Source organism: Drosophila erecta, unplaced genomic scaffold, assembly GCF_003286155.1.
Source record: "Drosophila erecta strain 14021-0224.00,06,07 unplaced genomic scaffold, DereRS2 tig00000092-arrow-pilon, whole genome shotgun sequence".
Classification (NCBI taxonomy): domain Eukaryota; kingdom Metazoa; phylum Arthropoda; class Insecta; order Diptera; family Drosophilidae; genus Drosophila; species Drosophila erecta.
Genome location: NW_020825207.1, coordinates 984,284 through 1,010,118, shown reverse-complemented (window position 1 = coordinate 1,010,118; position 25,835 = coordinate 984,284). Strand labels below are relative to the sequence as shown.

Below are 25,835 nucleotides of genomic sequence, written 5' to 3'. Positions count from 1 at the left end.
GGAGGAGGCGGCCACCAGCCACCCGAATCCTGGCAACCGACAAGCCCGCACTTTCCCTTGGGCTTGGCATGTGCGAGGTCTGCGACTGCGGATACTTTCTGTGTGCTCGTCATGCCACCACGTGTGATATAAAAATACATAAATGGACAATGCAAAAGGAAAGATGAGTAAGAGCTCTGTGCCGCTTGAAAGAGGAGGATGCGGTAGGGGGATGGGGGAGGGTCAGGGATTAGGGGCGAATTGATTGAGCGAGTGGACCGTGGGTGTGGTCCTCAGAAAACACCGTTCCAATACCTGCTGCAATAAATGGCCCAAGGCGGCTTTAGCAGTGGCTAATGTCCAGTGCATCCACATGCTGGAATTTTGTAATGACACCACGCTCTCGAAGGTCGGAAAATTCTTTGCAGTGCCACCACGTTGCCCATACGCACTGTTGACCATGTAATCGAAGGGAACAGCATGCCTTCGCCCAGCTAGATAAATGCCAGGCCCAAGGGACGGATGCCGTTGGAATGCTGGCAGGAGTTTGGCCATTTTTGATACTGACATATTTTCCAACGCCCAAGCACAATTTCACTTTAGCTTCCAGTCAAGTTGAGTTACTGCAGTAGAGCCGCTGAAGTTTCGTCGGCAAAGTTTTGCTTTTAATCTTGCTAAATTGAATTTATCTAGGGGCACGTAAAGCAATGAGGAAAATAAGTCGCGTGTAATTGGCAAAGGACGCCCTACAAGCCCAATAAGAGATCGTTTTTTGTCTTTTTTCTTTCTTTTAATATTTTTTTGTTGAATATTGTTTTTGTTTATTTTAAATATATATATTTATATAAAATATATAAGCATAAACTTGTACAAATATAAATATCTTTTACTGTTACCCGACGGCCCCTCATTATCGATCTGCATATCTACGTCCGTCTGCAGCTCGAAACTCGAGCGCTCACACAATTTGTTTCATGGAATCCCAACATCTCACATATTTCTTCTGTTGCTACACATTAACTGATAACTTTGCTAAACTTTCCGTGGATGTGTCTCTGTCTCTAGTGTGTGTGTGTGTGTGGTTGTGTGTGTTAAGTTGCATAGCTAAGATACAAGTATTATAGATATATTTACAATAGCGATAAGGTCAACAAAAATATTTGTTTGGAGTACTGTTTGTCCTTTTGTCTGCGGGAGTGTGAGTGGTGTGTTAAACGTAGGTAAATTTAAGTAAATTTAATTCTGCCTCGACGGTTCTCGCATACATAACGTATATGTACATATACATGTGGTATGTATACTCGAAGATATGTTATATGGTATATGGTATATGGTATTATAACGCGTTGGATTTTCGACAGATCGATAGACATATACAATAATAATAATAGAACAATAGGCTAACGTACACTGAAAGATAATAAAATTAAACTTATGCAATACATTTTACGACACAAAAACTAAGCTTGACCCGACGCGCTGCTTGGCACGACTCACATACATACATGACCATCTAAAACATATATACTCTCTCTTATATATATATATAAGCAAGGCAGAGGCGCTCAATCTCTGGCGGAAGCCTTAATGGATGGCTGACAATTGTTTTGTTACGTTCTGCATAGCTGTCATAGCTGCTGCCGCTGCAGTTCCTTTGTTCGCCGGTTCGACAGGCTGGTTGGTTCCCGTCCCCGAGCACGGTGATTCCTTGGCCTCAGCCCTCGGAATACGAGCTGAGGCTGCTGCGCGTCGAGCCGGTGAAGTGATCTCGTTGCAGCGTGTCCGAGGGCATGGACACAATCAGGGCGCCGCCGTACAGGGTCTCCATCTCGTCCAGCTGCTGGGCGAAGGTTTCCTCCAGGCGCTGGTGCAAGACATGAGAGTATCATTAGTATTTCACAGAGCAGCGATGCACTTTACTGGGCAACAACATTCATTCTCAATCTATACATCATCAAGTTAGAGAGTAGAAAGGGGCGGGGGAAGTTAGCTGAATAGCGCATGCATTAGTAGGACACTTACAGCTGAATAACTATACATAGAATACACAGTGCCTTCCGGAACCATCAGATACGCGAGCTCCAGTTGCAGGGCCCTGAGCCATATCGAATAGTTGGGAAGCACACTGGGGATAGATCAAAGGACTAACCTCTTGTTGCAGCCGTTGCTGTAGTTGCTTTACACATTACGAGAAGAGGAGGGCCGGCAAGAAAAGTTTTTGGATACAGATTTTTGATTCGGTTTGGTTTTTGTTTGTTTTCGATAGCAGCGCGTTGTTGTTTGCATGTGGGTGTTTATATATAAGAGTGGGTGTGTACAGTGAAGCATCATGAAATTTGCGATATGATAATATTTATTTGTAAGTATTTCATAGTTGTAAGAATGTTTAGAGTAAGATATGGCTACACAAATGCTTGGCATGTTGCTAAGTGGAATGTGGATTGTATTCTTTATTATTCGGTTTACTCTTTTTCATTTTCGTTTACTAAGTACTTCGATAATACTGCTCAAATGGAATGCATTTGGAGGCGGAGGGCTAGTCCAAGTCAAGAAAATACTTTAACATTAAAAATAGGCAAACAAATAATCCACTTTCGTTCATTAAAATAGCATTTCCAACAAACAATCAACTTTTGGCAAGACAGAATGTATGGCATTTTCCGTTGCAGGTAAATAGGTGAGAAAAGCTTTACAAATTCGGTTAGCAGGATGAAGTGTTTGGGGAAAGAGGACCACGAGGGATGTGCAGTTAGCCAGCACCAGCGAGGAATGTAAAGCAGGTTGGTTCGGTGTCAGTAGGTGTGAGTAGTTGGTTGATTGGCTGGTTAGTAAAGTAGATGAGGTGCATGCGGGAAACTGGCTGCTGAAACGTGGCAAGTGCTGATCGCGATGCTCTACGCCTTCGTCTCCTAGATGGCCGATGAGTCCTCCTCGCAGCTGTGCTGCCGCTGATTGACTCTCGGCAGTCTGTACTGCGCTGCAAACAGATCGTAGTAGATATCCTCGGACGAGGCGGCGGAGTCGGCCGAGGCGACGCTTCCATTGGGGCGACTGTGTCCTGGCTTAACGGAGGACCGTAGCTGCGGCTGCACTTCGTCTAGCAGGGCGGCTGCCTTGCGTCCGGAGTCAAAGATGAGGTCCGCATCGCTGGCGAACCGCGTGGACAGCTCGTTTATGTTGTACATCGACTGCGCACTGCTCAGAGACGATCTGCCGCTGCTGCGGCTGGCCAGCGAGGGTCGCTTAATAGCAAAGGAGGTGGTGTGCAGGAGCCGCTGCGTGTGCGCGGTTAGCACTGGCCCCTCGTGAATGCGCAGCTCTACGCCGCTGGCCTCCGCCGCAGCCTTGGTGTCCAAGCGGCTGAATCGATTGGTGACCAAGCCCATGTCATCTGGTGTTTTGGGCGGCGTACTGCCTCTGAATGTGCTCATGGCTGGCTTGGAGGTCACATCCTCCGCGCTGTTCAGTGGTGGCGTGGAGGTCACTACCTTTACTAGCTCGTTTGCCGGAAGCTGTGTAATAAGACGAAGTTGGTTTTGCGCCGGAAGCGTGGTGACGCTGGCCCGCTTCATCTGCTCGCTCAGCATCTGGTCCTCGTCCTCTTCCTGCACTAGATCGCTTATCATTTGCGATCTCTGTTGTTTGTGCATGATAGGAGTGCTGGGCACACTGCGGCTAAGATCGGGAGCGGATCCGCGGAAATTAGACAGTCGGTTGCCACCGCCGCCCATCATTAGAAGCGAGGAGCGAGAGCGCGGCATGTTTTGAGGGTCGATAAAGGTGTTGCGGGGCAGTATGCGCGAGGATCGCTCGTTGTAGATGTTGCGCAGATAAGCGGGCAGCATGACCTCCTGATCCTCGAACTCCTCGCGGTTGGCCACAAGGCCAAAACGCTTTTCGTGCTGATCAATGGCCAGCTTGATCTGCTTGTTCAGCTCCTATGCTCGGTTCAATTTGGTTGTTAAACACATGCATGACCAAATCCGTTGATCGGTTGGTTGGTTTTTGGTTAGTAGTTGGGAAGCACAGCGGTAAGCATTTTTTATATTTTGTTTAATTTTTATCAGTTATCAGTTATCGGTTTCGGTTTTTTTTTGTTTTGGTTAAATTTTGTAGGTAGTAGTAGGTACAGTAGGCCACCAAAGTGAATGCATTTGCGTGGGTGTAAAGAGAGAGAAAAAGTTGAAAAAATAATTGGATTAAGTTCAGCCTTGGTTCAGTCAAGTTGCAGCGGTTTGAAGATGAGCTAGGGTTCGTCTGCCATTGTCCCAGTTCTCGTATCAGTAGCAGACACGCCTTTCAATTCAAGATAGATTAGCTAACTGATGATTCATTGCCTCTTCTTTGGCATTATTAAACATGAGTCACAAGCCGTTTGACTGAATGACTAGTCAGTTGGGTAAGAAAATTAAACGACCAAACGTTATTCCACTTAGAGAGATCACGTCGAATAATGCTCATTTACAAACCGCACAACATTGACGGAACGGGTCGGGATGGGTTTCAATTTAAAAGGAAATAGGGAGCACAAGACACCACAGTTCACCGTAAACCAATCAATATACAATAAGTATCATTACCAACTTATATCAAACGAGTTGATCTACTTTGTACATTAAAGAACACATAACACCAACGAAATAGGGCGGAGAGCTTTTGGCTGAGAGCGCTCTTGGGCGGATCTCGAGCGGAGATTCGCATACACACCTGTTTACGTGGCACCAACTGTTCGCGCCACTCGCGCAGCTCCCCCTTCAGTCGCTCATCGATCTCGGAAAGCTTGGAGTGTTCGTGCTCCACCAGAGCCCTTCGCTTTTCGTTCTGAAGCTGTTCCAGTTCTCTGTAAAGGACATATAATGAGTATAGTCTGAGGGCATCCAGTTGGCCATCTACTCACTTTATGGCGCTTTCACGTGTAGCGCGTAGCTCTTCCAATTGCTTTTGATGCTTGACTTCGAAGCGTCGCTCCTCCTGCATATACCGCTTCTTCTCTTGCTCCTGGAACTGAATTTGAAATAGGGGTTACTCCAAGTGCTTCTGTTACTAAACCAGTAATAATTCCTACCTTCTTCAAGCGATCGCGTTCGATTTCAGGATCTAGGTTCGTGGAAATACGCAGGGACTCACGGAACATAAGATCTCGCGCCTTGCGCTCCGCCCGGATGCGCTTGGGCAGCGCCCGCTTTTCCATCGTCTGCTTCTTGACCATGTCCTCCTCCTTACGCTGCAACATCCGCTTCACCTGGTCCAGCTCCTTCTCGTGCCGGATTATCATCTGATGTCGCTGCATGAAACATAGTTCCTTTACGTGCCGCTTGGACAACTGATGTCGTTCGTGAAGCTGCTTCTCCTCGAGTTCCCAGAGAAGTGCCTCGCGCGTCCTCATGGCGTTCTGTTTCTGCTGCAAGAAGTTGCGGTTGATGGTGGCCAGGTGGTCCCGATGCTTCTCGCTTAATCGCCTTAGTAGAAGTTCATGCCTCTCCTTTAAGGAATCCAGAAAGGCGCGTTCCTTCTCTTCGTGGTCCAGATCCATGGCTGATCGCCGCTGCTTGAACTCATCCTTGCGCTTGTCCTTGGGAAACAGGTCAACTTCCTGCTTGAGCAGTCGGATCTCCTGCTTGAGATTCTCTCGGAAGATCTTCAACTCTTGCTCCTGCTCGGAGCGAATGCGTTTGGATGAGGAGCGCAGCTCGTTCTCCTGCGTCTGTTCTGTCTTTTCCACCAGCTGCTTGTGCTGACGAGCCAACATATCCATGTCCGCCTCGTAGGTCTTTTCCAGCGAGGAGCGCTCCTGCTCAAAGCGACGATCCTGCTGTTCCTTGGCCTGCTGCTCCTTTAAGTGCAGTTCTGTCTGCTGTTTCTTCTCTTGCTTCTGCAGCATCTTTAGCTCGCGCAACTCCTGCTTTCGGAAGTCGTGATCATCGTAGATTCGTCCGTTCTCATCGTCCCCGTAGATCACTCGGCTTGTGGTTGTGGTCATTTGCACGCCATCAATCTCGAATTTGCGGGTGCGCTTGCGTGTCTTCTTGCGCAGGTTGCGCAGCTCAATCTCTTCCTTGGTGAGACCTTGAGAGTTTGCAGACTTAACTACGGGCGGAACCCTAGCCTTGGGCCGGATTACCACCTCCTCTTCCTCATCAATGGTCTCGTGATTGTGGTTATTCGTCAACGAGGGAGGTGGTGGTGGCATCAGCGCGGCCGCTGGATACTGCTGCTTGTTGTTGTGATCCGTTTCGTGCCGGCTTTCCTGACTAGTGTTTGTGCCAATGCTGTCCACGTCAGATCCTCCGCTGCCGCCAACCAGCACCTCAATACCACGGCGTCCGCGCACCGAGCCATTCTCGCTCAGCGAGCTGTCCGGCGACCGCTTCTCGTGCTTGAATCGGTTTACAATGATGTTTACGTCTTCCGGCACAATGCCAACTCCATTGGTCTGGCGTTTGCCTAGCTCGTTGCTGCTGTCCTTCACCTTGACTCCCTCATCCCCAACGGTGACCACGGAGACGTGGCTCGTGTCCATCAGATGATCACTGTGATCGTGGCTATGACTGCCGGACGCAGTGTTATAGGCCGAGTCATCATCCGCGTAAGATGGACTCACGATTAATACCTCACTTTCGTCCAGTTTACGGGCGTGAACAGTGGAAGATGTTTGCGGTTGCAGCGGAGGAGCAGGAAGCACTCCTGCTGGCTCATTAACAGCCAATATCATTGAGGATTGCTTGTGGGGCGGTGTGCTGGCATCGCCCAAACTGTCGTCCAGCGATGGAAAATCGTCGTCCGTCGAAGATTCATGCAGGTGAGTGCTCTTGTTCATATCGTTGGACACGATGATCACTTCGTTTTGCGGCGGCACCACCGAATTGTCGATGATCACCGGCGGATGGGTGCTGGTCACAACTGTAATCTGACTCACCGATTCCAAGCTGTTTGGCAAAACCAAGTGCTGCGGTTGAACCGGCAGTGGTTGCTGATGCTGCGGCGTGGGTGGATCGCTGTTGATGGTAATAAGGGAAGTGCTCGAACTGAGAACAGCATTAGAGACACTGCCCGAGGAGCTGGAGGAGGCCACCGATTGCACAGACACAATGGAGGAGGCTGTGGGCGAAGGCGGCTGCGGTTTCGGCTCCATCGCTTCTTGGCCAATGGCCACCTCAATAGCCGTGGTGACTGGAGAAGCGGGTTCGGGGGTGGCCAGTTTTTTGGGAGACGTCTGGGAATCGCTGGCAGCCGGCTTGGCATTTGCAAGGCCCAATGGTGACGGCGGGGGCGGGGCCTTACCCTTCTTGACAAAGTGCTATGGGGGAGAATTCAAATCAGTTTGCAATATTTAACTGGATGAGTTGTGTTTACCTTCTTGTCGGAATCGGTTTTTTCAGATGTTTCTGCAACAGCAACCACGTCCTCGGGTTTCTTTTGCAGCACAGCCGCTGTGGTTTGGCCTGGTGGTGTAGGTGGCTGCTGAACTTGCGGTGGTGGCGTTTGCTGGGACGACGGCGGCGCTGGAGCAGGCACTTTGGTATGCGGCGGCTGCTGGGCTGCCGCTTCAGCATTGTCATCCTTTGTGTTGTTTGGTCTGTCCGGAGTGGTTGCTTTAGTTGTGGTTGTAGCTGCTGCTGCTGCAGTGGCCGCTGCTGCGATTGGTAAACTGCTACTTGGTTGGGATTGCTCTTTGGCATCCCGCAAAATGGATGTAGGTGTACCTGGAACTGTAAAGGGGTGTATAACGTGAGCAGGGGTTGAATAGCATGCACCAAAGTTCAGATGCTTACGCTTGTCAATGTCTTGGCTCTGCAGCGAAGCAGAGTCATCGTCCAGGTCGAGCTGGAGCGCCGAGTTGCGGGGTTCCTGGGGAAGATCAAAATAGCTCATTAGCATATTGATAATTAAAGTAGATCCTAAAGAATAGCTTCTCTGCTAGCAGATCTACTTGTCTTTTACTACAATAGCAAATCATACTGCAAAACTATGTCTACATTCGGCATGCCGAATTAGCATCCTATCGGTTTAAAAATACCACCGACATTTTTTTACTTTCATACCCCAAAAGAATTTGTTTACATCTGACTTTGAGCAAAGTCGCATTGTTCGCAAAGTCTATCAGTTATTGCTCCATAAACAATATCTATGTCTTAACGTAAGGAGCTTATAGATAGTGAAACTGACACGTTTGCCAGCTATGTGGCGGGTCAGACTGTTTAGTAATTTAAAACCATGTGTGATTGAAAGTGTGCTTCCTATAGTTACCACAAGAAACCGATAGCAAGGGCTTACGAAGAAACCCAAGTACAATAACAAACACAACGACCGAAGAATGCCTCCGGCAGAGGAGCTAATTGATAAGGGGCATTTGGCAATGCTGATAATATGAGTAAACTTATTGTGGGTCCGCTTTTTAAGGACAGTGCCTGGGATGCAGAAACGGATGATGGGAGGGGTGTGGGTGCCAGGAGCGGACGGAGCACGGACGGCTTGCTGTAGAACGACTTACCAACCCTCTGATAGAGCGAGCGCCGCTTCACTTGGCGTTTAAGCTTCTATATCAATTGTTTTCGAGTAACCACATACAAATGATAAGAACAAACATTGCGACATTTTGGCGGAACAAAAAAGAACGTAACATAAACGCAAGGCAAAGAATAGTCAAGAAAAACGAAGATAAACATATAAAATAATTTATCGCGCGGTGCGATTTGGTTGGGTTTTCAGGCGGCAGCGTGTAAGAGAGAAGAAAGAGCAGTTGGAGAGGTGAGAGAACGTAGAGATTATCATCACATCTAGCAGTTTGACTACAAGGGTGCGGTGCAGGGCACAAGGGTTTATGGGCCTCCAAGGCGCACTCACCTCGGTCTCATCATCCACCACCTCTTCCACGACCTCGGCCTTGTACTCAAGCAGCAGATCCTTAATGGGCTTGGCATCCAGATTTCTGTTGATGAAAGCATGCTGCATCAGCACATCCGTCGTCGGCCTCACCTGCGGATCCTGTTGAGCAGAAATATAAATGTAGTTAGAATGGGCACTGACAAACAGATGTTTGGGTTACCCACCTTGACTAAGGACTTCTTCAGGAAGTCGTTAAACTCCTTGCTCCATCGAGAAGGCTGCTCCAGCTTGGGCGGCTCACTCTTTTGAATTTTCAGGAGCACTCGCATGGGCGACATCTCGCTGTTGGGAGGCTCCATCTGCGCCAGCTCGATGAGCGTGATGCCCAGTGACCAGATGTCAACTTTGTGATCGTACGGATTGTCCCGGAACGTTTCGCAGAGCACCAGCTCCGGGGCCATCCAGTAAGGAGTGCCAATGAAGGTGTCGTGCTTCTGCATGGTGTGCTTGTTTTTGGCCGAGACGCCAAAGTCCGCTGAAATGAGTTAATGCCTCTTTGAGACGATGTCCAGCGAAAAGAGTAACGATATCTTACCTAATTTGACACCACCTTCCATCGTGAGAAGCACGTTTCCTGCTTTCAAATCACGATGGATGACTTTGTTGCGGTGCAGGAAGGTTAGACCCTCGGTCATGTGCTTGCAGACATAGGCAATCTGCGGCTCAGTCAGGGGCTTTTCCAGCTCCACCATAATGCTATCGAGGGCTCCTCCGTCGCAGTACTCGATGAGCATCTGAGAGGAATTTTAAAGAATGACTCATAATCCGGATAAAATAAAAAATACTTCTAAATACTCACCCACAGCTTATCATCGAGGGAAAAGGCCTCATACAGCTCCACAATATTCGGGTGCTTGATCTCCGAGAGAATGTCGATCTCGACCATGTGATCGCTGAGGTTCTCCTCATCCTCCAGCTGGCACATTTTGGCCGCAGCAAAGCGCTTCTGCTCCTTGTGCTGGGCCTTGTACACCTTGCCGAAGGCACCGTCGCCGAGTTCGCCGACCATTTCCCAGAACTCCTCCGGATCCGTGTCCATCTTAATGTTGTTGTACAGGCGCTTCTTCTTGGCCTCACCCCCGCCGAGGTGGAAGACCTTCTTTAGGTTGGTGATAAATGACATGTTGACTCTCTTGTAGATTTCCCCTGCTTCTGCTGACGATGATGATTTCTTGGGTTGAGTCTACATAGTGAGCTCCTGGGCGAGAGTCCAAGCAGGAAAACTAGATTTGGTGAAAGCTGCGGACATTGGCAAGCGTTTATTGATCGGACAGGCAGGTGTATTTCACAGACTTGGCAGGGTTTCAAGTCTGGATCAGAGTCTCAATCTGAATCTGAATCGGAATCCGGGGTGGAACTGCCCCGTTCTAGAACGCAGAACTTAGCCCAAATATCGTGGCCTAAACTCACCTTCTTTGCAGCACTCTCTCCTCGGTTCCTTCTCTTTTCTTCAGCGAAATAGGCCAAAAAGCGGGGATTGTGGGCTTGGTTGGCCCGTCTTTAGCGCTTCTGTGTTCTGTATGTTTTATAATTTAATTAGCAGCTAGCGAGCTCTAATATTTGTAGAAAAAACACGTACGAATGGGAGGGAAATGATTACAAACGAGAAAAAGTCAAAGACGTAGACAAAAGAGCGTGAGTGTGTGTGCGTGTGTCTCTGCTTGCGAGTATTTGTGAGCTGGTCTCTGGGCTTTTAAGCCCCTCCCCTTCAATCCCCTCACCTAAGCCCCAACACCTATTTATGCTAAAATTGCAGTGAAACCCGGGGATTTGCGTATGCCAAAGCTAACTAATTCGTAGTGGCACCTTCAATTCGCACTGTGCAGCTCGAAATTCGTGAAATTTGTAAACAACACGCGCACTTTTAACTAAAATCAACATCCCATTGATGATTACGGAGCAAGTATAGTCGGCGAATGGGCGTGAAACTTGAGGACGCACGCAAACGGAATCGGGTATTACCTCATTCGCACATAGTCACTTCCACGGCTTTCGGCCTTATCAATCACTGCACTATCGCTATTTCGACTGTTTTTGCCGCACACTAAGCCATTTAAGGCGTATTTTACCCCGAAAATGCTTGGAAATTTCTCTCGCGCAAACGCTTCGTGTTGCCACTGAGCTGCAATTGCACCCTGTTCGGCGATCTGGCAGCGCCGGCCAAAAATGGCCGTTTAGGTCATCTGTGCCAGAAGAGACCAGCACTATTTGCCTTCGCCAAGGGCAAAAACAGAAACAACACACACTTATGCAAACACACACGCAGGCGGGGGAAATAATTAATTCAGTCGGTTGCTGTTTGTTTAGTTACTTTGCTTTTTAGCTGGTTTTCGCCAGGTGCAGCCTCAGCAAACGTTCTTTCTCGCACTTCCGCTGTCCGATTGCGCACTTTCTAACTGTTTGCACGGCGCTTTTCCTCTCATGATTTTTCCATCAGCATTGTGTGGCCGTTCGACGAAACTGCAAATACACCGAACTGCGGATGTTTATGGTCTTCCAGGAATGCGACCTTCACATACTCTTCTTTCTATAGCAGATGAGGGCAATACGTTTCTTGAACTATTACTAGGAATCGATAACAATACACTTATTCTAAGAACCCGACAAAATTATTTTTATTTGTTTATATTTATATATTTTTCAGATATGCCGTGTCCCGCCCTGTCTGAGTATGACCAGCTGATCAGTTTTGGAAAATCACGCTTTTGCTGGCCCTGTGGTATATAAAGAAAGCGAAGTGTCGGCCACACTGTAAATCGTTTCTGCTTGTCATTTTGGCCTGAGTTTTTTGCCGCAAATTGCAGGTAATTTTGCGAAAAACAGGAGTCGCAGGAAGGAAACACCTCGAAAGCAAAGCAGCCCGGTACCTAGCAATCGGTGCAGACGTCATTGTAAAGCCCCGAGTCGAAAACCCAGAAAAAGCACAAACATGCCGTCGCAGGAGGTGAGCGTAAACAAAGTGATAGTGCATCCATTGGTTCTGCTGTCCGTGGTGGATCACTTCAACCGGATGGGAAAGATTGGCAACCAGAAGCGCGTGGTGGGAGTGCTTCTGGGCTGCTGGCGATCCAAGGGAGTCCTCGATGTGTCCAACAGCTTCGCAGGTTAGTATTGCAATGGAAAATCCAAAGCCGGACCCATGAAACAAAAGAATTCGCTCCCCATTTCCAGTGCCCTTCGACGAGGATGACAAGGACAAGTCGGTGTGGTTCCTGGACCACGACTACCTGGAGAACATGTACGGCATGTTCAAGAAGGTCAACGCCAGGGAACGGGTCGTGGGATGGTATCACACGGGTCCCAAGCTCCACCAAAACGACATAGCCATCAACGAGCTGGTCCGGCGCTATTGTCCCAACTCCGTGCTGGTCATCATCGACGCCAAGCCCAAGGATCTGGGCCTGCCCACCGAGGCGTACATATCGGTAGAAGAAGTCCATGACGATGGCTCCCCGACCAGCAAAACATTTGAACATGTGCCCAGCGAGATTGGCGCCGAGGAGGCGGAGGAAGTGGGCGTGGAACACCTGCTGCGTGACATCAAGGACACAACCGTGGGCAGCCTGTCGCAAAAGATCACCAACCAGCTAATGGGCCTCAAAGGCCTGAATGCCCAACTGCGCGACATAAAGCAGTATCTGCAGCGCGTCGGCGACAGTAAGATGCCCATCAACCACCAGATTGTCTATCAGCTGCAGGACATCTTCAACCTGCTGCCCGACATAACCAATGACCAGTTCACGGGCACAATGTACGTGAAGACCAACGACCAGATGCTGGTCGTCTACCTGGCCTCCATGGTGCGCTCGATCATTGCCCTGCACAACCTGATCAACAACAAGCTGGCCAACCGCGACGCCGAGGAGGGCAAGAGCGAGAGCAAGGAGGCCAAGGAGAAGAACAAGGAGAGCAAGGATAAGGACAACAAGGAGACCAAGGACAAGGACGGCAAGAAGGCGGAGGAGAAGGCCGACAAGGGCAAGGACGAAGGCGGCAAGGGTTCGCGGAAATAGGAGCGGAAGAAAAAGCGCAAGCCCCGTCGCAAGCGAAAGAAGCAGGGGCCGCAGGACTAGCTACTGCTTCTTCTGTTCTCCAGGAACTGCAACACATCTGCAGACCACACGGCGAGGGTGTGCAGTGGCCGCAGAAATCATCGTTCATTGTCCCCATGAAATCAAGCTCCCTCTTTATTATTTCGCGTAACCAACTAATGGCAAGTTTATGTAATTAAAAATTAAATAATTTAAATACTCCGATTGTTTGCTTAAAGGCGTTTCCCCCATACTTTTGCTGGGCTCAGCAATTGTTCGCTCCTTCAGCTCAATTAAAAAGGCTCGGGCTTGTGTTTTTGTATTTCGTAAAACCGAAATTATATTTTAAAACAAATTAAACTCGCTGGAGAGGCAACGTAAATGGCTGAGCTACGATTGCCTTTCCACGAGCACGAAAACGACTGAGTAATGCATTGTACAGGGCATTCCCTATCTTAGAGCAGTTACTACTTAGAAAGCATTTTACCAAATTTCACTTGACTTACAGCTGAGCTAGTTAACGCTTACGAACTAAGGCTAGGGTTCCATTGCTAACACCATCGATGGCTGAACAACTAGAATACTTAGGTTTACTGTGTGCCTGCAAAGCAATCGGAAACTAGATCAAACGTTGAGTTCCTCCCTTTTCCGTATTGCAGACCTGTAGCTCTGTACACGGGAGCCCTGCAAAATGGCTGCTTTGCAGGACTCCGGTGTGGACTGGAGGCTTCCCTTAGACCAGCCACTCGCTGGCCAGCGGGAACTTGAGCGGCTGGCAGCTGCTGAGTCGCAGCGAGCAGTTATTGTCCTCGGCAGCAAGTGGGATCCTGGTGGACGTCATGGGATTGCTCTGCACCGAGCAGAGGCTTAAACTATAGCTGTGCGACTGCCTAAGACTAGAACTAACGATATCGCTGCTGATCCGATGCTGATGCTGATGATGAGGATGGGGATGAGGATGAGGATGATGATGATGATGATGATACTGTTGTTGGTTTCGGCTCCGATACAGATCCTCCGACGGGCAGAAGTGGTTGCAGTTGAGATTGTTCGAGTGGAAGGCGGCCTGGCAGCTCCTTCCCTCGGCCCCTGAGGTTGTTGGTGACAAGCTGTTGCTGTTGCTGCTGCAGTTGAGGTTGTAGATCTTGATGCTGGTGCAGCTGTTGCGGATGTTGAGGTGTACCTGGGCGTGGTCATGTCACACCGAGGTGCCCTGCTGGCCCGGCACCACCGATCCGCAGCTATCCTCCGGCAGGAAGGACTCCTGCAGCCTCTGGCGGCATCCGCCCTTCGATGCGAAGAAGAACTTGTAGATGATGTACATGGGGATGCAGAGCACCGATGAGCAGGTGACCGCCCAGCCCACCTGGTAGCTCCAGTCCGGGTAGTAGTACTCCTCGCCGAGCATCTCCTTGTAGCCCATGATGGAGAAAATGAATATGGTCTGTGGGAATTCCGAGGTTACTATCTAAACTTGTTCTTAACCCTTTCCCTTCTCCTCACCAGCAGGAACACAGGACTAATGTACGTCCAGCAGATCCGCCAGAATAAGCCTGGCTTGCTGCCCAGCATCTGTTCCACATCCGAGCTAAAGCGGTCCACTCCGTAGAACCAGAAGACTCCGGCAGCCTCCACGAAGACCACAAAAAGAATGGCCAATCCAGGTCCGTAGACATTCAGGAAGTTGACCAGCACCACGCCGCCCTGAAGGAAAGTGGGAGTTACTTAATTTCACAAAAGATCCAGTCCAATAATGAATAATATTCATCCTATACAGCTTGGTATAAGTTGGAAATCCCTATCATAGCAGTCAGATCTCCACTCAACAGAATCCCTCCTAACTGGCACTGATTAATGGCTGCGGGCTGAGTTATTGAATAGCTTGATCCCTTGACCGATACTGGTCACTCCAATTGGCCAAGTGACCAGGACAGGCAGGCATAAAGAAGGCAGCGAATTACAATTTCAAATGTAATCAGATAAAGTGGCGGGAGGAAGGCCCTGGTGGTGGTTGTGGTTGTCTGACCGTGCTGAAGGCAAACAAGTCCACCCGTCTTGACAGGTGATAAAAATGCAGGAGAGGAAGGGGAAGGAGTGAGTGTGTGGAGATAAACTGGCGGACGATAAAAAGCACTTAACACGGCAATCCATCGACTCCTGGCTGGCATGTTTGAACAGCGGCTGCCATCAGCCTGGTGGAGCGTTAAATGGGACAGTTGGATAGGCATGCATATGTATGGGGAGTGCTTAGGAGTTAATTAACCGAATCCCAGTCGAGTACTCACGTAGGTCATCGTGGGCAGGGCGCACAGGAAGATGAAGGCCAGGAGCAGCAGGACGAACAGCTCCCTCCGCCTGCCAATCACCCGCGGATACTCGTCGCACAGCGCTGTTATCATCGCCTCCAATCCGCCGAAGGTGCTGTCCAGGCCCAGGGTAATCAGCATCAGGAAGAAGATGATGCTCCAGAACACCGAGCCACTCATCGTGGCTATGGCCTCCGGGTAGACGATGAACACCAGCCCCGGGCCCTCCAGGCCCACCTTGTCGATGGAGGTCTTTTGGACGTAGGCCATGTACCTTTGGGCGACAGTAACCACATAAGAAACCACATAGCAAGAAGTCGGATCTCTAAGCTTCAGGAGCTCTAGTTCAGCACTAGTTGTTACTGAGTTACTGGAGATGTGAAAGAACTCACCCCAAAACGGAGAAGATGACAAAGCCGGCCAGGAAGCTGGTCAGGCAGTTGATGCTGCTGGTGATGAGGGCATCCCGATAGCAGTTGTTGTTGAACTTGTTGTAGCTGGACAGGGCCAGCAGGGTACCGAATCCGGGGCCCAGGGAGAAGAATATCTGGGATGCGGCGTCGATCCAGACCTTGGAGTTCTTCAGCTTGTGCCACTCGGGGGTTAGATAGTACTTGATGCCCTCATCCGCGCCGGGCAGGGAAACTCCCCTCACCAGCAGGATGATTAGCACCACATAGGGGGCCAAGGCGGTGACCCACACAACTTTCCCGGCACTGCGCACGCCCTTCCACAGGGAGAAGTACACCAGGACGAAGACCCCGAAGACGCAGAGCGCCAGCGTCGGCTTCACCGGACCCATGAAGTCCAGCCCATTGCCCTTGTAGCTCTCGAGCACTTTCCGCCTGCAAGTGAGTCGATTTCAGTCGGACACGATTTCAGGTATATCTTCATGAGCTACCCACTCGAAGAACTCCTTGGCTGGCGAGGTGGCCAGTTCCGTGAAGTTCTCGCTGGTCACCTGCATGCAGTTCTCCGTGTTCCAGGGATTGTCGCACGACGTCCACGGCAACTTGGATGTGAACGAGGCGAAGAGATAGTACACCGCCCACCCGATGATGGTGTTGTAGTACATGCCCATATATATGTCGATAAGGCAGATCGCATAGCCCACACCTGCAAGTTTCCATGTTCCATGTTAAATGAGCGGCAAGGACCTTAAGAGCTCCTTGGGCACGCAAGGATCTGTCCCCAAGTCCCCGATAAATCCCATAATTGCTCGCCTAACGAGGCTGCCGAGCTGGAAATCAACAGGTTGCTCCTGAAGGCAGCTCAACTTGGTCCGGGAGCGCCAATATCTCTGATTGAAAACGGCCAACGGAGAATCGGCAAAGAAATTGGAATATTCCCGCGTGACAATTCGCAGGTTTCAGCTTTTGTACAAACCACCCCAGATGTGCGCCCGTCACTTATGAGGCCAATAAGACACGTCACGTGACTCTCCCCGCTAAGTTTTCCACTTTTCCACTCGCCTGGCTTTCCTCGCTTCCTGCGCTTCCTTCGCTTCCTTTCAGGCGCTTTTCATTTCGAGTCGCTCGGCAAAAGGTTTGCCAAAGCAAACACTTGTTGAGCAAATGATGACTGCCGCAAAGTGGTGTTTGCTCTTGGCTTTTTCCTTGGGAGGGATTTGGCCTAGACAAAGTGACTGGGCAGAAGTTGAGCGGCCTCTAAGCGAGCGCAGATCCAGTGGAGCAGCAGCCCATGCATTTTGTTTGTCACCTAATGGAATTATCAACTCGATATGCAAAACTTTGAATAGGACTTCCCCTCCAGTGGCTGGCTTTTCATCCATCGCTGCTGTAAATCAATTTGGCACAATTTAATTAGGGCCTTGAGCCCGGATGAATGTCCTGATTTGGGCTTGTGCGTTCCGCTTGAATGACTCGTTAATTGTTGCAACAAACGGGCGCCTCTTATCCATTGGGCTGCTTGATAATATCGCCGGCACACACAATGGCTTCCTTTTTGCAAACTTTTTTTTTGCCCAAACTTTGCTCCTTTGAGGTCCTGTGGCCCACAAGTGCGGGTGTCCTCGGAGCCTGGCTGAGACAATAATGCTCGGCCGAGCGTGAAATATCAGACATCAACAACACACGAGCTTATGTACGAGCTGCTGTACGCTTTTCGCAGAGCCACGCTGCGTATGCTTAATTTCTCATTACAAAATGCTAAGGCCCCAGGCGAAACCTGTGCGCAAATATTGAATGGCCCATAGATTGCAATATGCAATCAGGTTTTTTACGTTCTGCGACTAAACCCAATATTTGAACTCCATATTCATTTAAATTGCCATTTAATCTGAAATATGTTTGCAGGCCCCGGGCTCGTCCATGTTTATTTGCCCGTCATATTTCTAGACCCACATGGCACCTTCGCACTCCTGTTTTTATACTCACCTTTTAGGGCCGGGCAGATGCGCTTCCAAATGCTGAGGCAGCCACAGCGGTGGAACTGGCCCAGCGCCAACTCCATGTAGAAGAGCGGCAGTCCGCCGAAGATGAGGAAGAGGCAGTAGGGCACCAGGAAGGCGCCGCCTCCATTCTGATAGCAGATGTACGGGAATCGCCACACGTTGCCCAGATCCACCGCGAACCCAATCACGGCCAGGAGGAACTCCGCCTTCTGTCCCCAGGTCTCCCGCGTTCGCTCCGTCACGGACACCACCAAAATGCGCTGGATCGGGTTAAAACATGGAGGTATAGGGTTGGGAGTGTTAGCTTATATAAGAAAATATGTCTATATCAGATCCATCCCTCCCTTAAGTGCATGCACTAGTGGTGAGCCTCACCTCGTTGTTGGCCAACTTGGGGGCCAGTGGATCGGTGACCTTGGCGGGCGTGGAGTGGTCGCCGTCGTCCTCGTTGGAGTCGTCCTCGTTGTTCGGCGACTCCTTGTCGTCGCTCCAGGGCGCGGGATTCGAGCGGCCCGTCGTGGCAGCTGCTCCTCCGAAATCGGAGTTCCCGCTGCGGTCCATCTTGCGTTGCGGGGGGCGTGACAGGGGCGGGGGCGTGGTGCCTGGAGGCGTGGCAGTGTACGCCGATCGCGGCACGAGCTTAGCCAGCCGAACTCTGGATCTGCACTCAGTCCGGGGCCAGAAAAAGCGAAATCTGCGCTCTACTTACGGCTCTCCACTGTTCTTCACTGCTCCTCGCCCACCTGCAGTCTCTAGCTTTCCCGCTTTCCCGCTTTTCCGGCCCGTTTAGCGCTGTGGTCGTGGAAATTGCATTTTCCCACGGCGCGTCACATGCTGGCCTCGCTGAATCGACTGGCAATTAACTGCAACCGGAGTTAAGCAATCGCATTAAATGGGGCCTCGCTAACGACGGCCATTTGTTACTCCCCAAGGGAGGCATTCAAAGTGGCAGATTTTGCAGTGTTTTCCGACGGATTTCGGGTGCTCAGTGCGGTGGTAAAATAATATTTAAGAGCCGCTTAAATGGTCAGGCGCACTACATTCAAAACCGCTGCAATGGCCCCCAAAGAAGCACTCAATGCCAACTGCTTTTTGGGCTTATCCCTGGTCGACACTTTAAATTTCAGACTGTACACCACGGCGTATGCTCAACGATGAGAACAACTGCGGCCTTGATCTTCGTTCCAACCCATTCCGCACGCCTTTTTAATTGCCATTTAATTGTGGCCCACACGCGAAGCCAAGCAGCAGATAAAGATGAGGAAAGTGGCCACATGTGCCGACGGAATTTCCTAATGAGAAGCGTTGTGATAAGACAAGTGCCCGAAAGGCGAAACTCAAAACAATTAAAGGCCACTTAGAGATATGGAGGCACTAGCGCGGTTCTCCAGACCAGAACCAGATATTTAAGCAAGTGGAGGTCTGGAGGATGTTAAAATGCTCCAAGCCAAGGAGCTGTTCCAAGCCGCACTGAACAATACCGCACTACACAATAATCAAATTTAATTTCCTAAATTTCAAGAGTTCGCGAATTCACGAATCCCTTTCTGAAACAATTAAAAGGTAAAAGGACTTACATTTTTGATCTAACTTACAGGAAAATGTATCTCGGCTCAGATGACTAAAATTGACTAAACTTTGAACTAAGCACTTTGCACAACTTTCCGGGTCTCTCCACTAGTTTCAGGTTGTCCTGGCTTCCGTGCGTCCGACTTGAGAGACGCGCGCCGCTCCTTTGGGCCAACTGGTGCGTCCTGGTGCCGGATGGCTCCTTTTATACGCTGGATGCGCAGGCGGGCGCCAATTCGTCGGCGGCGGCCCGAGTGTCCTTCGGCTGTGGCCAGCGAGTCCTTGGGGGTGGAGGCTTCCGAAGTTGGCGCTCGACAGGTGGCAAAGCGTAACTTAAATTGCGGCAAACTGTTGCTCATCGAACAAGTTGATTGAGCGCCCGCCCCGCCCCCCGCCTCCGCACAAGTGGGCGTCGTTGTGGGCGTGGCCCATTAGCAGCGCCTAGCTTGCCACATTACTATCCTGACCAGTCGACTGACAGGGGCACAAGTTCCATTTCACTAATTCACTTTCGAGCTGGCAGTACAAGTATAATTGCGTAAAAGCATGTAGTAAGCATGCGATTGAAGTGATTGAGGCACCTAAACTGCCAAGTCACGACTTATTTTGTGAATTTGAAGTTATCTTTGGCATGTGCGCTCTGATTTAGGCGAACCTCAGCTTCTTCACTGCTCACTGCTCACCGCTCACTTGACAATTAGATGTCCGACTTCGTACGAGTAGGTGCCTAAATTCGCGTGGAACGGATTACCAGTTGCTCACCCTACGAAGAACCGGAGCAATCTGATTTTGAAACTCGTGATGCTTCCATTTGATCGCTCGATTTGACTGAGGTGATTAGGCGCTTTTCAGCGCTGAATTGAACTGTTGCTTATTTATTTGCTAATTATTATTACCGCCAGCGGAGATTGCGAGCGTGGCGCACACTCGACTCGGACTGGGACTGGGATTGCCAAGTGGGTAAGTCTCTGATTCAGCGTAATTGCGAATGGCCAGCGGCACTGAAACTCGCGGATGGGGGGCTCTGTGGTGGGGGAAATGATCATCTGGAGTCCAGATGGGTGGCACACGTTCTCCGTGGTTGGGGTAGGCGGTTTGGAGCTCGGGAGGAGCAGACTGATGGCTCTGCCGTTAGCCAGAGTGTCTGTGCTGCGGAGCGGCACTCGCTGGGTATCACTCACCGGATCATCGCTGGGTGTGCGTTCCTGAACTATTTTGCCGCAAAGCCGGGCTTACATAACTGTAACCCGACATCGAATTTCCTGGCCAAGCCGCAAACTACGTCATTGGCTCCACAATCGCTGCAGTAAGCGGTGGGCGCGATATTTGAATGCGCTCTTGATGGAAATGTGTGCTGGGCTTATCGCACCGTATTATAGTTACAGAATGCATTATTACATGGGGAATCTTATAAAGCTGCTCCGAATAAATGCCAGTATTACTTAGAAATCAAATTTAAAACGCGCGCGCAACAGACCAGTTTGACTGTACTGCAATATCGTATTCAGTATTTTTTGTCTTCATTACTTGGTATGTAGATCTGACGTGGTCACACTAGAAGGCCATTCGCACAAATGCGTTGGCAAAACAAATAAATTGTTCTTGAATTTTTAGATCCTAGGAAGCACAATTGAATAACTGAGTTATCGAGGAAATGCGGCTGACACAGCTGTGGCAGAACCGCTCGCCCGGCGACCGCCACTTGAGCACATACTTTTGCTTTGCGGTGGTGCGCCTCCTGCTTGTCTTCGTGCCCCAACTGGGCTACGTGCATCCGGATGAGTTTTTCCAGAGCGTGGAGGTGATGACTGGTGAGGATGGGCTGTTGCAGCGTCCTCCGTCAAAGGTAGCTAATCCAGCACTTTACAGGTGATCACTTTAGGCTGGAGCACACGCGCACCTGGGAGTTCAACAACTCGCTGCCGGTGAGGTCTATTGTTCTGCCCTTCGCTCTGCTGCGGATTCCCTGGAGCTTCTACGAGTTCGTGGCCGAGTGCCTGAAAGCCTGGTGGCAGCTGGAGCTGCTGGGCACCTACACCTATGTGGTGTTCCCGCGGCTGATTTACACTCTGATCTCCTTCAGCAACGACTACTGTTTGTACCGCATCTGCCGGTTGTATGGACTCCGCTTCGAAATCCGCCTCTTGGCCATGGGTAGCTCCTGGATTCTGCTCGTCTTCGGCACGCGCACCTTCTCCAACAGCCTGGAAATGGCCATGTGCTCCTGGCTGCTCTGCTTGGTATCCGAATGCATGCTGCGCACGAATACAGTGGTGTACAAAAAGGAGTTCCTCGAAGAGAAGTACGACAAGGCGGAGTCCATCAGCGAAAGAGTGCGCATTTGGAAGCTAAAGAACTCCCTGCCGGCGCACAATCTGCAGCACCTTATGGCCATGTCCACCATTTGCGTGGCTGGAGTGTTTAATAGACCTACATTCCTGCTGTTCGGAGCACCCATGGTCTTCTTTTGGTTGCTGCGCGGCATGGGAACAAGAAGCATCACCTTCAGGGACTTTAACCTGCGCATTGCTCTCTTCTGTGTGTGCTCCCTGCCTGCCCTAGTACTCTTTATATTCTGCGACTCGCTGTACTATCAACACTTGACCCTCGGAGAACTGCACATGATGCACTTGAGCATCGACAACTTTGTCTTCACGCCCTGGAACTTCATTAAAGCCAACCTGGATTCGGCACAGACGGCCAGCCACGGAGTCCACCCGTGTTATGTCCACCTAATGGTCAACATGCCAATGCTGTTTAACGTCCTTGCCTTGGCTTCGTTGGGAGCCTTTGCACAGCTGCTGCTCAGGTTCTTCCGGGCGGAATACCAGGTGCTGCCGCGCTTCCAGAGCATCGTGTCATTGATGTCGGGGGCCATATTTGTGCCCCTATTCTTTCTCTCCCTAATCAACCACCAGGAGCCCCGCTTTCTGTTGCCAGTCACATTTCCCCTCATTCTGCTACATGCGCCCAAACTAATCACCGGATTTAGTGCCAAGTATCCCTTCCAAAAGGACCACCCACTCTTACGCTTGTTCTACGACAAACTGCTTTCAAGCAAAGCTTCTGGTCCCTACCTGCTGAAGATCTGGTACGTAAGCAATGTGGCGCTGACCCTATTCTTTGGCTTCATCCACCAGGCGGGCGTTTATCCCTTGGCAGCGGACATTTCGCATGTGGTTGCCACTAAGCCGGCAGCAACGCACGTTCATCTTATAACGTCGCACATATACAGCCTGCCCTTACACCTGATCAACATTCCCAGCTCGAGGGTACTGCACTTCGACCGCCAGACCCACCAGCGATACCGCCGCCCAAGAGACTTTTATATGTACGAGTACGGAGGCCTACCCTTGGAATCCCTGCTGCAGAAGGTGAAACTCATCAGTGGGAGCTGCGAGGTGAAGCAGTCGGGACCAAGTCGGCGGCGCTACAAACTGTATTTAGCCATTCCGGCGTCATTAAGTGCAGAGCTTCACGAGGCTCTCGTGCACTCGAATGCCACCAGCTACCTTAACTTCGAACTGCTAAAGGTGTTCTATCCACACCTCTCCACGGAGGCGTTTCCTCGCCTTCAGGGCAGGCATCCGTGCGATGTGGATGCTCCTCATTGGGCGTACGACGATCTACGGGGCACTTGCGCAGTAGAGCAGCTACCTGCGTTTAGTTTTGCCTACCTTAATAAGCAATTCAGCTCCTTCGTCCATCAACTAGGACTGGCGCTCTACGAGATCGACGTGACGCGGAAGAAGCCTCGTTCTGTGTTACTAAAGAAACCCTCGATAACGAAAACTCCGGCGTAGTGTTCAGTCTTTGGCCAATCCAAGTGCCTTATACCAAAGTTCTAGGCTAAGATTAACTATTTATTGTAACTTAAGTCGCGTCATGCACAACTTTCGCAAAACAAAAAACTATTGTAAGGCTTGACTCTTGTAAACATTCTCAGTATGTGCACAACGAACATGAAATTTTTAACATGGCTAGTCATTACCAAATATTCACTTGATCTTAAGATCCATTCCATAAACTAACATAAGGACAATAATGCAGAGTGACCGCAGATAAAAAGAGCAGCCAAGGCTTAAATCCTATCGAAGAGGTAAGTTTGAACTCCGCCAGAAAGCCACTTAACATGTGCCATCTAACAATCAGTAACCAGAATCGTAATTCTGTACATTTCAGTTGTCGAACGCTGGAAAAGAGTAATCCATTTGACACGCCGTTGGCTCTTAATTCCCAACAAACATCTGAGGCGTGGGGCGCGGCATCCGCGTTCATTGAACGTTACCCGGCAGAAATCTCGTTGCGGACACAATTGTGTTCTGATTTAGATTTGGTGTTTGGGCCGCCTAAGCCGTAAACCCGTTTTGGCAATGAGGTGACAATTGGCCTATAAAATGCTGGACCATTTTGACCAACGGCATCAGTCACCGACGAACCAACCAAACCAATCAACAAAATCACCATGAAGGTATGTTACACTTGCCCATTTGGGTTGTTCAACCACTAAAGGATACTTTCTCCTCTTCGTCCAGTTCCTCATCTGCTTGGCCCTCTGCATCGCCGCCGCCCAGGCTGGCTACATTGCCTCTCCGGTGACCACTTATGCCGCTGCTCCAGCATATGCCGCCGCCTACGCTGCTCCAGTGGCCACCTATGCCGCCGCCGCTCCTGCCTACTCCACTTATGCTGCCGCCGCTCCTGCCTACTCCACTTACGCCGCCGCCGCTCCTGCCTACTCCACATACGCTGCCGCCGCTCCCGCCTACACCGCCTCGGTGTACAGTGCTCCGGCTTACACCGCCCCGGTGGCCACTTATGCTGCTGGTGCCGCGTACGCCGCTCCCGTCACCACCTACTCGGCTCCGGCCATCGTCAGCCCCTTCCTGAAGAAGAAGTAAGCGCGCACCACCAATCAGACATCCAAACGATCCGATAAACTAAATAAAACGCCCATCTAAGCGAAATCTTAAAACGAAATTTTTAATTATTTTGAATTCTACAACATCATAACAACAAAAAAAAGACAAAAAAATTGAAAAAAAATAAATTTATAAATTTGAATGCAGATTTTTAGAGAATTCCACCAGAAACATTTAGAGGTATGCCACTTCAAAATCCGATTAAGATAAGTTGAGTTATGGAGTATAGAACTTCAGCCTTGGGGCATTTTTTAATTATTTTGAATTCTACAACATCATAACAACAAAAAAAAGACAAAAAAATTGAAAAAAAAATAAATTTATAAATTTGAATGCAGATTTTTAAAGAATTCCACCAGAAACATTTAGAGGTATGCCACTTCAAAATCCGATTAAGATAAGTTGAGTTATGGACTTCAGAACTTCAGTCTTTTGACATTTTTGAATTTCTACAACATCACCACACCAGAAGATTTAAAAAAATATTTTGAAAAAAAAAAAATCCAAATTTGAATGCAGATTTTTAGAGAATTCCACCAGAAACATTTAGAGGTATGCCACTTCAAAATCCGATTAAGATAAGTTGAGTTATGGACTCTAGAACTTCAGTCTTTGGGCATTTTTGAATTTCTTGAACATCACACCACCAGAAAAATTAAAAAAAATTTTGAAAAAAAAATTTTTTTAATTTGAATGCAGATTTTTAGAGAATTGCTCCAGAAACATTTTGAGGTATGCCACTTCAAAATCCGATTAAGATAAGTTGAGTTATGGAGTATAGAACTTCAGCCTTGGGGCATTTTTTAATTATTTTGAATTCTACAACATCATAACAACAAAAAAATGACAAAAAAAATGAAAAAAAAAAATTTTTTTAATTTGAATGCAGATTTTTAGAGAATTCCACCAGAAACATTTAGAGGTATGCCACTTCAAAATCCGATTAAGATAAGTTGAGTTATGGACTCTAGAAGTTCAGTCTTTGGGCATTTTTGAATTTCTTGAACATCACACCACCAGAAAAATTAAAAAAAATTTTGAAAAAAAAATTTTTTTAATTTGAATGCAGATTTTTAGAGAATTGCTCCAGAAACATTTTGAGGTATGCCACTTCAAAATCCGATTAAGATAAGTTGAGTTATGGAGTATAGAACTTCAGCCTTGGGGCATTTTTTAATTATTTTGAATTCTACAACATCATAACAACAAAAAAATGACAAGAAAATTGAAAAAAAAAATTTTTTAAATTTGAATGCAGATTTTTAGAGAATTCCACCAGAAACATTTAGAGGTATGCCACTTTAAAATCCGATTAGGATAAGTTGAGTTATGGACTCTAGAACTTCAGTCTTTGGGCATTTTTGAATTTCTAGAACATCACACCACCAGAAAAATTAAAAAAAATTTTGAAAAAAAAAATTTTTTTAATTTGAATGCAGATTTTTAGAGAATTGCTCCAGAAACATTTTGAGGTATGCCACTTCAAAATCCGATTAAGATAAGTTGAGTTATGGAGTATAGAACTTCAGCCTTGGGGCATTTTTTAATTATTTTGAATTCTACAACATCATAACAACAAAAAAATGACAAGAAAATTGAAAAAAAAAATTTTTTAAATTTGAATGCAGATTTTTAGAGAATTCCACCAGAAACATTTAGAGGTATGCCACTTCAAAATCCGATTAAGATAAGTTGAGTTATGGACTCTAGAACTTCAGTCTTTGGGCAT

At 48.8% G+C, this 25,835-nt stretch overlaps 5 protein-coding genes across 13 annotated transcripts; 3 read left to right on the top strand and 2 right to left on the bottom strand.

Annotated features, from left to right (window-relative positions):
- Positions 1–843: 843 nt before the first annotated feature.
- LOC6548225 (serine/threonine-protein kinase 10) lies at positions 844–11,343 on the bottom strand. Of its 8 annotated transcripts, XM_001976551.3 has the most exons (14): positions 11,177–11,343; positions 10,276–10,418; positions 9,665–10,104; positions 9,401–9,599; positions 9,030–9,340; positions 8,824–8,964; positions 7,752–7,827; positions 7,333–7,688; positions 5,045–7,276; positions 4,877–4,983; positions 4,687–4,819; positions 2,937–3,917; positions 2,054–2,155; positions 844–1,843 (listed from the first exon to the last, which is right to left on the bottom strand). In XM_001976551.3, the coding sequence occupies exons 3-14, from the start codon at positions 9,986–9,988 to the stop codon at positions 1,694–1,696; spliced, it is 5,112 nt and encodes a 1,703-aa protein (XP_001976587.1). In that variant the 5' UTR covers positions 9,989–10,104; positions 10,276–10,418; positions 11,177–11,343; the 3' UTR covers positions 844–1,693. The 8 variants fall into 8 exon arrangements, 3 of the variants coding, with proteins under 3 accessions (XP_001976587.1, XP_015011521.1, XP_015011523.1); XM_015156035.2 differs by lacking the exon at positions 2,937–3,917 and having other exon boundaries at positions 2,129–2,155; XR_003407942.1 differs by having other exon boundaries at positions 1,707–1,843; positions 2,129–3,917.
- A 225-nt stretch (positions 11,344–11,568) lies between these two features.
- Positions 11,569–13,121, top strand: LOC6548226 (26S proteasome non-ATPase regulatory subunit 7). The gene is made up of 2 exons (XM_001976552.3): positions 11,569–11,969; positions 12,037–13,121. The coding sequence occupies exons 1-2, from the start codon at positions 11,795–11,797 to the stop codon at positions 12,876–12,878; spliced, it is 1,017 nt and encodes a 338-aa protein (XP_001976588.1). The 5' UTR covers positions 11,569–11,794; the 3' UTR covers positions 12,879–13,121.
- An 87-nt stretch (positions 13,122–13,208) lies between these two features.
- On the bottom strand, positions 13,209–20,126 carry LOC6548227 (sodium-dependent serotonin transporter). 2 transcript variants are annotated; one of them, XM_001976553.3, is made up of 8 exons: positions 19,193–20,126; positions 17,991–18,478; positions 17,599–17,875; positions 16,108–16,318; positions 15,595–16,047; positions 15,182–15,476; positions 14,400–14,600; positions 13,209–14,340 (listed from the first exon to the last, which is right to left on the bottom strand). In XM_001976553.3, the coding sequence occupies exons 2-8, from the start codon at positions 18,174–18,176 to the stop codon at positions 14,095–14,097; spliced, it is 1,869 nt and encodes a 622-aa protein (XP_001976589.2). In that variant the 5' UTR covers positions 18,177–18,478; positions 19,193–20,126; the 3' UTR covers positions 13,209–14,094. The 2 variants fall into 2 exon arrangements, with proteins under 2 accessions (XP_001976589.2, XP_026836679.1); XM_026980878.1 differs by having other exon boundaries at positions 19,211–20,126.
- Positions 20,127–20,752: 626 nt separating this feature from the next.
- Positions 20,753–24,151, top strand: LOC113563700 (cuticle protein 16.5). The gene is made up of 4 exons (XM_026980875.1): positions 20,753–20,995; positions 21,054–23,283; positions 23,367–23,655; positions 23,720–24,151. Exons 3-4 carry the CDS (start codon positions 23,650–23,652, stop codon positions 24,083–24,085), a joined length of 372 nt encoding a protein of 123 aa, XP_026836676.1. The 5' UTR covers positions 20,753–20,995; positions 21,054–23,283; positions 23,367–23,649; the 3' UTR covers positions 24,086–24,151.
- LOC6548228 (GPI mannosyltransferase 4) lies at positions 20,817–23,010 on the top strand. The gene is made up of 2 exons (XM_026980874.1): positions 20,817–20,995; positions 21,054–23,010. Exons 1-2 carry the CDS (start codon positions 20,839–20,841, stop codon positions 22,985–22,987), a joined length of 2,091 nt encoding a protein of 696 aa, XP_026836675.1. The 5' UTR covers positions 20,817–20,838; the 3' UTR covers positions 22,988–23,010.
- Positions 24,152–25,835: the final 1,684 nt, after the last annotated feature.